A 13627-nucleotide genomic window follows, 5' to 3' on the forward strand; every position below is an offset into this window, starting at 1 on the left:
GACATTTGGTATCAAAGCGACTCAACGTGAGTTTGAAATGGTGGGGCAAATCTCAGCGAGGACGTTAAGTTACGAAAAAGGGGGTGAAGGCCCTTAGACGAAATCTCACGTCGCTAAACCAAGGAAGAGATGATGGACATTTAAATGAGCGTGTAGCAACCCCTTGTGACGCGTTTTAAAGCCTCACATCAAAGCGACTCAGCGTGAGTTTGAAATGGTGGGGCAAATCTCAGCGAGGACGTTAAGTTACGAAAAAGGGGGTGAAGGCCCTTAGACGAAATCTCACGTCGCTAAACCAAGGAAGAGATGATGGGCATTTAAATGAGCGTGTAGCAACCCCTTGTGACGCGTTTTAAAGCCGTGAGACCTCATGACAAATCGTACAATATCACAAGTGGTTGGGCCGTAACATTTGGGGTGATGGCCCATGGGCAAAATCTCACATCTCTAAATCACGGAAGAGATGCTAGGCATTTAACTGAGTGTGTAGCAACACCTTGTGACGCGTTTTAAAGCCGTGCGGCCTCGGGCCAACGCGAACAATATCAAGTGGGTTGGTCCGTGACATTTGGTATCAGAGCGACTCCGCGTGAGTTTGAGATGATGGGACAAAACTCAGCGATGACGCTGAGTTCCGAAAGGGGAGGTAAAGGCCCTTAAGCGAAATCACACTTCACTAAACCACAAGAGAGATGTTGAGCATTTAAATGAGCGTATAGCAACCCCTTGTGACGCGTTTTAAAGCCGTGAGGCTCGGGACAAAGCAGACAATATCAGTGGGTTGGGATGTGACAGAATTATATATGCATTTCCTTGAAATCATGAACATTGATCAAGACAATACTTATTTCATCGCTTTTTTGAACAGGGTGGTCTCGTTTCACTCTTGAACTGTTTTTTTTTTTCAAAGAAGGGTATGTGAATACATTCTTGATGTTAATTGAATCTTTTTTCTTTCAACTCTTTTCATATTAACATCAACACTTTCCGATCTGTCTAAGGCCCAAGTTCTAGGATGACCCGGGTATATTTGAGGGTATCACAACTCCCTCATTAAATTGTCGGGCTAGAGTCCTACTCGTTGTCCCAAGTGATCAAATTGGACCCCGTCGGGATACGAGTTTGTATTTTCGATTTTGAGCGTGTTGTGGCTGATGTTAGCCTGGAGTAAGCCCTCGGAGACGAAAAGAAAAAATTCTGACAGATGTTGCTTCATCTTCTAGGCCCATCTTTCAATTATCCCATGCAATTTCTGAGATGAATCCTGACTGCCCACTGATCTTTAGAATCAACACTTTCGATTAACGTTGTGAACCTTATAAATATCGACCGCCTCTCTCAACTTCATACTTGTACGCTCTCGAATTCTCGTGATTCCAGCGTCTCCATCTTTTTCCGACAAACTCGTATCATTGATTCTGACCATCCTTCCCTCCCAACCACATCGTAAATTCTCTTTTTTTTCCTAATGATGTCGACCTATACTTCCTCTAATTCTGGTGCGAACCTTCATGGTTTCTCAGATCTGGAATCCGTTGTGTTTCACTCCAGTTTTCTAATCTGCGATTTCTCTGTGCCTCTGAAGCATATCGCGGCCGATATTTTGTTACATACACAATAATTAAATCAAATATTACTAATTACTTAAATTTAATATTGTTAAAGAAACAAAAGAAAACCATTCATATTGATAAGTGGGTGATGGATGCTAGTATATTAATATTTTTGTTTTCTAGGAGTATATTTTAACTAATTCAAAAAAGAGAAATCTAAAACTGATATCTATCCGAACCCAAAGTGGTCAGGTATGGGTTAGGACAAAAACCTAATACCCGAATAGGTCGAAACTCCACTCATGCCGGCTCCTCGTTAGTACCAACTAGTTTATGGTCTCTTGACTCTTTAATTGATTTTTTCCATGAATTTCCAAAGAAAAAAAACAGGCTAAATGTGAGTATAAAAGAAGGGAAAAAAACCAACTTTATCCTATCAGCTCTTATAAAACCCTAGTTTTCTAATCCGCGGTTTTTCTGTGCATCTGAAGCAAATCCCTAGAAGGGGATATATACATATTGCTCGCCGATATTTTGTTACATCAGTAGATTCTTAACTATGACGGATCTTATGGAGGGCATTCACACCACCGCTGACCGTCTCAGTGTCGATCTATCTTCCATCGACATGGACTGTATCCGTCTTCCTCGTGTCAAAAATCAATGGATTGTCAGGTAAAACTATTTCTTCTATGAGCTGTAATTTTTTTCTGTTATTTGATTTTTTATGTGTTATCTAGATGTTTTAATTCATTATGATGTAATTGGGGTTATGATTTGCGATTTTTGTAAAAATTCTCTATCCATGCACGCAACGCCATCTAGTGCTTCAAAGTTTTATTTTTTGTGGCGAGAAAATAATACAGTGATGATGAAGATTTGGATGAGGGGGAACCATCGGAGTTTGAGGAGGTGTTTGGGAACATTATCGTGGTGGATAATTTACCTGTTGTGCCAAAGGAGAAATTTTTTAAATGGGAATGGATCCTTCGCACAATTTACGAGCAGTTTGGGGTTATTAAAGAAAGTGGTATCTGGATGCCGACAGATGCTTACACTGACAAAACCTTGGGATATGGTTTCATAGAATAAAACACACTACAGGTATGCGTACATATTCTATTTGTTTAAATTTCAATTTTTATAGTTTATAATTTATGTTCTATTTGTTTAAATTTCAATTCGTATATTGTCTTTCCTTATTATTGATTATGTCAACTTTTAATTTATTTATTAACCGGTTTGAACTCGTTCGTGCTTTGTAGGAAGCTGAAGTAGCCAAGGAGAATACACATGGTTAAAAGCTTGATAGGTCCCACGTATTAGCTGTGATGGACATGCTCAATGATATTGAGAAACTCATGAAGGTTCCGAAGGAGCGGGCACTCGGGGTGATCGCTGTGCGGTTTGGACGATTTTTTTACTCAATTCAAACCGAATTGGTATGTATCGTTCGGTTCGAAATATACTATTTAATTGCTGTTTTTTGTGTAAAAGTATTTGTGTGGTTTTCGACGGTTTCGGACTGTTAGATGGTTTTTTCAATATACAAGAATGATAGTCGAGACAGAGAATAAATTTAATTGATGGCCAGTAAACAAATGTGGTAAAATTAGATTTTATTTATTTATTTTGGATCAAATATTTATTTTGAGTTTATCAAAAGGATTTTAAAAGGCGAGGATGACTACTTTGTCTCCAATTTGGAGGCAAAAAATCTAATGGAATAAAATTTATTATCCCAACTCTAATGATACCATAGATAAGTTTCATTGTGTAGCTTTATTATTATCATTTATTAGTTACGTATTTTAATATATAATTTGGACCGAACTCTTGAATTAAAATAAATTGTGTAGGGAATATATAAGGATAATATGTTTTATGCAGAGACGGTGATTTTTTTGGTCAATAGTTCGTCCATTTTTTGGTTCTGGTCTATTAACTTCTCAAAGTTTGGTTTGTGACGACCAGACAATTGTGGTGTTAAATCTTTTATGCTTCGACATGATACCATTCCCTATTTCCTAAAAAATCGTGGTTACAGTATACCAAAATTTTGTAGATATTTTAGCATATATAAATTTGAGATGATATATATTTCTTTGAAAAGGGAGGATTGCATGCATCTAGAATGATTCTCCCAGAAGATACTGGTTTTATGTGCTTTTTCCAGTTGTATGCAGTGCCAAATGTGCTGAGTTCTTGTGAAGCTTCTTTTCAATATAAGATTTTGTTTGGTTGCACGATGTTGCCACCCAACTGTTTTAACTACCCATGCATTACGCAGTCTTGCTTCCTGCATGGCGTAGTGTTGATGGTTAGCTTTATCAGTCATTGGTGATGTCACCTTAGACTTCACTCTAGCTGGTATGAAAAATATACATGGCTCCTTTTAGACGTGTACTTTAAAAACACTTTGTGTTTTATAAGTGAAACAAACTTATAGTACCTAGAGTTTGTTCGGTCTTGCAAGTCAGTTTCCACAGGTGCTTATCCTCCAGGTACATTGGCAACATCTCAACTATATTTCCTTTATTAGTTGTATTCATCAAGGATTATGTGAGAAAAGTTTAACTTTTTTTTATTGAGTATACTATGAACTCTGAACTTGAGGAAGCTAACCACAATCTTATGCTTGTTCTGTCTTGCAGGTCAGTTTCAACCCCGAGGGAATACATACAAATATAGTGTAACTAAAATTTTATTTTTTGGGTTCGATCTTGTGAGTCATACAATTATTATTTCGAATAATAATTTTGTTATTAAGTCAATTGATCGACAACAGAATTTGCTAACGCGACGTGTTTATTTATTTCCCGCTGCTTTAACTTAGAGAAGTTATCATCAAGTGTTGTTCGTAAATCCATGGAAAAAGGAGCAAATCATTCTTTTTCAGTTAGATTTTTTTTTATTCACAAAGTTATTTTTCTCGTTCACTTACTTAAATCTCTTTTTACCTGATTCACAATTCATCCATTTTTCGATGTTGATTTTTGGCAATTCAAATTTTTCTTATTCCTTCAAGTCTTCTTTCGTAATCTGTTGAAATATTATAATATTTTTTAAAAAAAGAAGTCATTCACAATGTTCCCCTTTTGCAGGCTTTAATGGTGCGCTTTTCATAGTGTTGAATTAAATATATATTCCAATAAATAGTAGCTCCACTTATTAAACATCTTTAGCACATTGAAAGCCACTGGAGTCTGATTTAATCTGAATCTCCTACATGCAAGAAATTTACAATTTTACGTGCATAGGATACCCAACAGACCAGGGTTATTTTTATTTTTTCAACTCAAATAATAAAAAATTAAAAAAATTGAGAGTGTGATCTTGATCGGTACTCCTCAATCTTAACGCATGTGACCCAGCACCAAAATCTATAAAACTTTTAATTTTAATAATACACACATATATGCAAGGTCAAGGTTTACATGTTATTAAATTAAAAAAAAACATGGAGGCAGGGGAATAAAAATCTTTCCGGATTTAAAATAAGTCCATCATGCCACTGTTTCTGAGTTATGCACCCACCTGCGCCATCTATGCCGAATGGTCAACCCCCGAAAAGTCGACAAATCCAACAATCCCGTGAATTTAGTGCTATTCCCAACCCAACCCAACCCTCTCAATTATCAAAACCCACCCGTATACTTGTGTTAATATATAACTGATAGCTTCATCAGGTCTTGTTTCAATCAGGCTTCGTCAAGCTATGTTATAAATAATCGTAAATACTCGCAACCACATTAATCGGGTGAATATGACAAATCTTATGATATAAAAGAAAGTGTTGTTACCCATTTATATATTATTATTATTAATTTAAAAACTAGTGGACGTGAAAATATGACAAAAAATGAGTCCACGGCTTTCACAATCAAAATTTAATAATATTTATTAATAGTGCCCCCAAAAGTCCAAGTTTTATTAGCTCATGCCCTCTAACCAAACAATGGTCTATATTGTCAACCATCTCTCACGCACGACACCTTCTCCATTAATTAACTCCATTATTATATTTTATTATTATTGAGGGGATATTCAGACGACGGATACAAAACCCTATAATTATTTTTTGAAATAAATGGAGAGACGTGATTTAGTCAGAATATTACTTTTTTTTTAGCAATTGTGGGGATGTGTGTAATCGTATCAATTATATTTTAGATATGATTTTTAGTATTCACGCTTTTTATTTTATCTTCTTGAACATTTTATTATGAATACCAAACTTATTCAAAATTTCAATTCGATTAGTTTGAGAAATTAAACTTTAAATCTGAAAATATGGATTAGTTTTTCATTTCTTGTCGTGCTTTTTTTAAATTTACACGGATCGAGGAAAACTAAATAATTCAGGGAAAAAACTCACCCTTATTTTGATCATTAATTTGGATCTATTATATGACTAGATTGGATAATAAATAAATTCGTTACATGTCTAAAAAATTCAATGTGGTAGAAAAACTCGTGTTTTTGAATTAAAGGATAGGAATATATATTTTCAGTCATTTGAGTAAAAAATTGTAAAATGAATGAATACACACATATTTTCGAACGACTTCACGAAAAATTAGGGATGTAATCGAGTCGAGCCGAACTCTTGAATGTTTGAGCTTGGTTCTTTTATAATCGAGCCGAGCTCGAGCTTTATTTAACGAATATATGCATGGCTCACGAGCTTATTAAAGCCTTTATCGAGTCTAAACAAGCTTAATAAATATGAATTATACATTTAAATTTTCATTAAATTAATTAAAAATAAATTATATATAAAGAAAAATATATTATTCTTATTAAAATTTGTAAATTTATTATAATAAATAAAATTTTCATTAAATTAATTAAAAAATAAATTATATATAAAGAAAAATATATTATTCTTATTAAAATTTGTAAATTTATTATAATAAATAAATTTAATAGATTTTTCTATATATTTCATAAATAATATGCAAAATCAATAAATCAAATATCAAAACTATTTTTTTTCATTTAAAAGATTACTCATGAACTTATCAACGAACATGTTCACGAACTAACGAGCCGAATACTGTAAAACTTGAGTTTGGTTTGTTTATCTTAACGAGCCTCATTTAACGAGCTCAAACGAGCTTTTATCAAATCGAGTTTCGAATAGCTCACAAACGGTTTGGTTCGTTTACATCCCTACGAAAAATCAACACACGAACTTGTAAAAGTTGGGCATATATCAATGGAATTCAAGAATCCACCACTTCAAAAATTAAATTAATTTTTTTAAAAAAAGGGCAACAATGGGAATCATAATTAACACATATATTTGACAATTTGGAGAACAAAGAAACCCCACTACTCCACCACCAAATCCATTACCCAATCTCCACGCAGAATCAATCGGGGAGAATAAAGAAAAAAGCCATTGGACTCCAAACTTTGTCGAGCATCCATCGTTGACCAGCGAGCAACTAATCTTTCTTCTCTTTTTCCACGCTTTGGACGGTGGTGATTAGACTTTTCCTATCTACAGCCGTTGATAATAAGCTCAATAATTCATGAAAAAAATTTGTATTTCAGATTAAATTATATTAAGATGATTCAAGAACTAATGCAGGCGCTTCCGTCGTGGAATGGGCATGATTGTGTTCTCCTTCATAAGTTACTATAAGCATTGTCGGATCATCGAAAGCCCGTTCTACATGCTTTCGGGCCGGGCACCCTCTGACGCTGCTACATTTGTAATATCCCCTGAAAATAATTATAATGATTTGATACAGGAATTGACTAACGGAAACCAATTGAACTCGAGTAGGGTACCAAATTTGAGATCTTGGGAACCCTAAACGAATGGAAAAAGTGGTGTCAAGAAATAAAATTACCTAGGATGAGGCGAACCCTTGATGGGCTTTTGACCGTATTTCCTCCAAGAGTAATCATCGGGTGGAATATCAGCCATCTTCATGCTTATAGCTGGAATCCTTACGACTCTTTTCAACTTTGATTTCCTTTTCATCAAAGTAAATAAATGGTTAGTTGATTTTACATATAGACAAATTTATTTTACGTTTCCTAAGATTTGACTTTGAGCTTACTTTTTCTTGGGACAGTGGCAACGACTGCCAGTCGACCCGGCGCCACACTTGCCGTTGGAATCGTCCATGGAGCTGCACTTCCGTTTAAAAGACGAAGTCGAGAGCGGCGGACGGCCGCCAGAGGAAACCTGCGACAGATTTGTGATTTGAAATCCCGAAGACATCGAAGGCTGTAAGCTGTCGGTGTCTCCGGTCAACGAAGACATAAAAGAAGTCACCGTCGAGGCGAAGTTAATGGTGGTTGAAGTCTCTTTTCTCTCGAAAGAACCATTCCTCACCAGATTCTGGTAGTGATTCGGCAGCGGAAGAGGCGGAAGCCTCTGAACAGGAGTAGGGCAGTAAATTTTCGCGCTCGAAGCATTATCCACCGCCTTTCGAGCTTGGGACGATGGAGCAACCGAATCCAGAACCGGCTCCATCTTCTTGTTATCGGGAACTGGACCTCGGCGGAATCTGGCATGGCCGGTTCTGGTCCGATCGAGTACAGTGATAAATTTCTTAAATTTGTTGACGGCTACATCGGCCACTGCGCGGCAATCTACGGAGCTGATGGGGCCTGTGCGGAAATTTTTAGAGTTGGCAGAGTATTCGCATAAGCTTATCGACGCTCTGAAGACCAGCAGCGGTAGCTTCTCTTGCGGCGTTCTCTTCCATCTTGGCGGTGAAACTGAAGCCCGGCATTAAATCTACGGCCATCCTTCACCAAACCATTCAAAAGAGAGAGAGGTCTGAGAGAATCTAAGGTGAGAAATCGAAACGACGGAGCTGCTAAAATAGGGAGAGAGGAAGAATCGAGGAGTGAGAAAAAATAGGTGGTGTGGAAGAGTCAAACTGCTCTACTTTTTTTTAATGACCCATTTCTTTTTAATAATCTTTTCCATTTTCCAAAATATGTTTTAAGTCTATATATATATATGTATATAGCTTTTGACCATGATATTGATAATATTAGTAGTCATATATACAGAAAAATGTTTCGAATATATATGACTGCTAATATATATATGACTACTAATATTTTTCAAAAATTATCTCTTCGAGTAAAAAAAGAAACCTATAACTTTTTTAGTACATTCAAATAATTATAACTATTGGTTTACTTGTGCAGCAATTTAGGCTTCAATGCAGGGGTGTGCAATCGGTCTATTCGGTTATCGATCGAACCGAATAGACCTATAATCGATTTTATTTTCGAATAACCGAACCGATCGAAAAATTCATGGAAACCGAATTAACCGAATCGATTTTCAGATCCATTATTTCGGTTACCGATCGAATTAACCGATATTTTTAAAAAAATGTGAATTTTAAAAAAAAATAATGGAGATCTTATAAATAACAAGAAACAATGAACAAAAAATATCAAAAACAAATAAAAATATTGAAAATAAAATCATTGAATGAATGAGCTTCATTCTAATGTATAAAAAGTTGGGTTTCCTTCTAATGCATTTTTAATGCCCATATACAATTTAAATTAATATATAAATTAATTCGGTTTAACCGAATTTTTCAAATTAAAACCGAATTCGAACCGAATTAACTGATTGATTAAAATTTCAAAACCGAACTTCCGAATTAACCGAACGGAATTTTTTCGAATTAATTCGGTTCAATCGGTTAATTTGGTTTAACCGAAATTTTGCACACCACTAGTATCATGAGATATCTGTAAAAAAAAAAAAAATTAATATTCAAATTTATTTTTGTACAATATTTTATCTCAATTAATTGATGGTATAAAGTATTGAATTATGTAATATATTCCACGTACAATTAATTTTATATTATACACAAGAATAATGTTTTAGCCGGATTGCATATGAAGTAAGAATTTATCATAATACATTTAATATTTTTATTCATTGTATCATTGGACGGAATTGTCGAAATTTCTTTAACCAAATCTACATATATAATAGTTTATAATGTACATCTTTATTACAAATTTTATTTTAAATGATAAAAAAATACTACATAATTTGATGCACAGCAAGTAGTTGGCGTCCAGTCATATATGTACGCGTCAGCCATTCGTTGACTAACTTTGTGTGAACAAAGTCAAAAAGGGTGATTTGAGGAGGCGTTGCGTCGGAGTAAAAAAGGGTAGAACCGGAAAGTTGGGTTGCTGCCAGTGAGGTGGAGTTGACCTTTTAACCCCTTTAAATACAAAAGTCTATTTTGGTAGGGAAACCTCATAATAACCAAATTGCATATCTTTTTTAAACAAAATAATCGTTATATATTTCTTTCCCTGAATACATTTCTAGTTTTATGAAACACATAACCTTTCCTTTGATATCAGAACTCAAAGTTGAGTTCATAGCTATGACTGTATGAATAATTCAATAATGTCAATGTAAATTTCACGCTTCAATTATTTACTCTTGAACATGATGTGTGTGATAGAAGTTCAACATCGACTTGATTGAATTTTTTAAAGTTGTTTATATAAACTTGAACAATTTTTTTTATTAAATTAATTTTTTGGGTTGAGTTAAGTTGAAATCTGAAATTATAAATATGATACATGAGGTCCCAAATCACGATTTTTAGCTTACTATAATACCTTTCCCCTGATAATTATGCGATGGAACTGGCTTTGGGTTATGAAATTATTAATTAATTGACGACAATAAATAGAGTAGTTGTATATTTCCCTACCGCAGTATGAAATGACACTCCGTTGTGAATAAAATCATAAACCACACGATTTTATTTGCTTTTATGGACTGAAATCTTTTATATATATATAAATATTCGCCTATATGAACGATCATTTGTTTTTTGTTTTTTGTTTTGATCAACTCATTAAGATAGTAGCTAATCGAGTTTAAAGCGAGTCCCTTAAAATTTGGGACTCGTGAATCGTGATTTATACCCAGATTATATGAACATGTTGAGCTTGAATCGATTCATTCATTACATTATAACATGCGATATTAAAAGTGATTTAATTGGATTTTTAATTCATCCATTAATTCTACGTCTTGTATTGGTACTTGTAAGATATTTTAAATATATGTGATATTAATAGAAATTTGAAATCCATTTTCTCGGTCGTAGCTTTTTGCATTTGAGACTCAAATCTTTCGGACACGAGGAAAGAGTGAGGAGAGGTGTGTATGGAGAGAGAGCAGATGAATAAAGCTAATGTCCATTGGGCCTTTTCTAGTCGACCACTGCCAGTATACGAAAAATATTAAGGACTTGGGCACAAAGGCTAGTCACAGGAATTGACTGATTATGGCCTTGAGAAAAACGGAGCCCACATAGCTACGGCCCAAAATACATTTTAGGAGCAAATTTCTTCTAAACCGATTTTATAATTAAATACGTAAAAAGCACCAAATATTTATAGATTCAAATAACTAGCTTATAAGGACAAATATCTTATTATTATTATTATTATTGTTATTATTATATAAAATATATGATAATTTATGTTACGAAAAAGAGTGAGGGAAGTGGATATAATAATTCCACATGTTTTAGGTCAGAACAGGAGATGGGGTGAGAGAGTCGTGTACTAATACCATCGCCACTATTTTGGGACCATTTGTATTTAATTATATGTATGGATGTATGAACGCATATTGTCCTTCGGCATCTTTTCCTCTCATTTATTTCCCCCACTCGTGGGTCCCATACTTGTTAAATTCGGCAACTAGAATCTATAAATAATGGAATTGGTTTGCCCACCCCGCGAGTTTTTTCCTTTTTTTTTTTTTGTTAAAAAACTATCCCATTTCTTTTCTTTTGGTTTTTAAAATCAATATTTTTGTACTCTTTTTAATATCAAATATGTTACACATGCGATTAAATGTTTTATTGTTATAAAAAAATAATTCAACTCGATTTTTCGAATATATATGTCACAAGTTGATTGACTTGATATATTAATTAATCATCACAATATAATATCGTATCAGATATTTTATAAAAGGAGTAGGCATGTTGTTAGATTCTTTATTAATTTTGAAAAATTTATTCGTTGAAAAATATGTGGTTTTTGGATCATAAATGTAGCCTGAAACTAACATCTTCATTGCTAAAAAAGAGTTGGTTGGCCAAAAAAAACAAAAAAAAAAGAGTTGGTTGGCCAAAAAAAACAAAAAAAAAGAGTTGGTTGGGTCTTCACTCTTCAGATTCTTTTTCTATTCCTGACATCAATTTAAAAATCAAAACACAATTTTACTAAACCAAATTAAAATAAAATTTCTTCACGATACGCATTTAGAATGAGTGTATTACAAATTTAGTTAATTTGATTTATTCCACTCTTTGGTTCTTTTTGCAAGAAACATCTCCATATTTTAAAAAAAATGCAATTAAATTATTAATAAATCGAGAAGAATAAAGCGATTGAATTAATAATGAGGTTATTTGCATTCATATATCCATATATACTTTATGTATTTGACAATTATATATCTTATCAAGTGTAAAAAATTTAACATATCATAAGAATTAAGTGTCAAATACATAAAATACAAGAATGAATAAAAATTACCCATTAATAAGGTGTAATTGTGTATTGAAGTGATAAAAAAATGAGAAACACGAAATTTCAAAGGGGGGGATATTATATTAAAAACAATTTAAGAGTGTCAAATGAAATTATACTCCAAAGCTTATTGCGTAGATCCATGAAATTGGCCTCGTTAGGCGAGAGAATTGACCTTAAAATGAGATGTTTAGATGCGCAAGCAAAAGATACCCATGCCAACTAGGACTGACAAAAAAAACCAGAAATCCGACCCAGCCCAATTCTCGACCCATTTATGCATTGAGAAAATCTCGACCTGTATTTTTCGGTTAATGAGATCCTACTTATGTGGATACTACCCTCTCATTTCAAAGGATAAGATCTTGTCACACATACAATTTCAAAAAAAAAAGTAGGGTCCTATATATACATGGGCAAATCTTGGTCATCCATCCTATCATGGGGGCAATGCCCACATGGATAGGATGAAATAAACCGTATTTTTCTCTACATGAGTATTCAATATCTTTTCCATCCTCATCATGTCGAGAGATGAATCGAGAAACTAATATCCATCTCGTGGAATTTTTTACCAGACCCGATTATTAATTAATTTTTTAAAAAATATATATTATTAATATATTGAACTAAAGATTGTAATTTTGAATAAAAAATTTGTTCGAACATGTTTAAAAAAGATTATTTCATAGATGACGATTTTAATATTTAAATTAAATATTTAATTAATTCGTCCAAATAAAAAAATTAACGTAGACAAAAAGTAAAATTGTACAAAATAGAACAGAATTTATAGTCATTTTCTTCCTTTCAGCCTAAACTTGGAATTATGAAGAAACACATTGTTGTTATCAGTCTATATATTTATCAGTATATCATCTTCCTTCCGATCCTTAACTCGAGACGAGTTTTGACAAAGTTGCTCCTGAACTACTCATAATTAACTTGATTCACTTGTATATCTAATTGTAATTGTCTTGAATCAATCTCACTATCTATATATATCATATCAGTTCTGAATTCAAAATTTTTTATTTGAAAAATATAATAATTTAAAGTTAAAATAATAAGATTTAGAATTATCATTTATCATTAAGCAACAAATAATTAGGCCTCATGTAGACGGTCTTACATATGTATTTTAGTGAGACGAGTCAACTCAATCTATATTTAAAATGATGAATCGAGTCGAACTAGATATCTGTTTCACAAAATTGTTTTGGTATATTAACTTTTAACATTTTACTATTTTGACCAGATTGATGATGTAGAATTGAAAAATGCAGACGTGATATCGAAAAATACTGACATGAAAAATAACATGTTAGTAATAGACCAACATAACCTTAAATAAAAGATTAATGTAACAAAATCAAACTTTGAAAAACGAACCACAACCTAAAATTGAATAAGTTAATGGACAACAAAATTATTTTCTCAATCACAAATTCAGCTAAAAATCAATAATTGCATACAAATAATTAATGACG

At 33.3% G+C, this 13627-nt stretch overlaps 1 protein-coding gene and 1 long non-coding RNA gene across 4 annotated transcripts; one reads left to right on the forward strand and one right to left on the reverse strand.

Moving 5' to 3' along the window:
- Window positions 1–1940: 1940 nt before the first annotated feature.
- On the forward strand, window positions 1941–4343 carry LOC142533201 (uncharacterized). Of its 3 annotated transcripts, none has more exons than XR_012816694.1 (3): window positions 1941–2657; window positions 2819–4057; window positions 4208–4343. It is a non-coding gene; the product is annotated as an uncharacterized LOC142533201 (long non-coding RNA). The 3 variants fall into 3 exon arrangements; XR_012816693.1 differs by lacking the exon at window positions 4208–4343 and having other exon boundaries at window positions 1941–2228; window positions 2420–2657; window positions 2819–4130; XR_012816692.1 differs by lacking the exon at window positions 4208–4343 and having other exon boundaries at window positions 2819–4130.
- A 2424-nt stretch (window positions 4344–6767) lies between these two features.
- Window positions 6768–8466, reverse strand: LOC142533496 (putative WRKY transcription factor 7). The gene is given in 4 exon segments (XM_075640300.1): window positions 6768–7286; window positions 7418–7543; window positions 7631–8211; window positions 8213–8466. Coding segments are annotated over 4 exon segments (981 nt in total). The 5' UTR covers window positions 8327–8466; the 3' UTR covers window positions 6768–7126.
- Between the last annotated feature and the right edge of the window lie 5161 nt (window positions 8467–13627).

Source organism: Primulina tabacum, chromosome 18 (assembly GCF_025594145.1).
Source record: "Primulina tabacum isolate GXHZ01 chromosome 18, ASM2559414v2, whole genome shotgun sequence".
NCBI classification, from domain to species: Eukaryota; Viridiplantae; Streptophyta; class Magnoliopsida; order Lamiales; family Gesneriaceae; genus Primulina; species Primulina tabacum.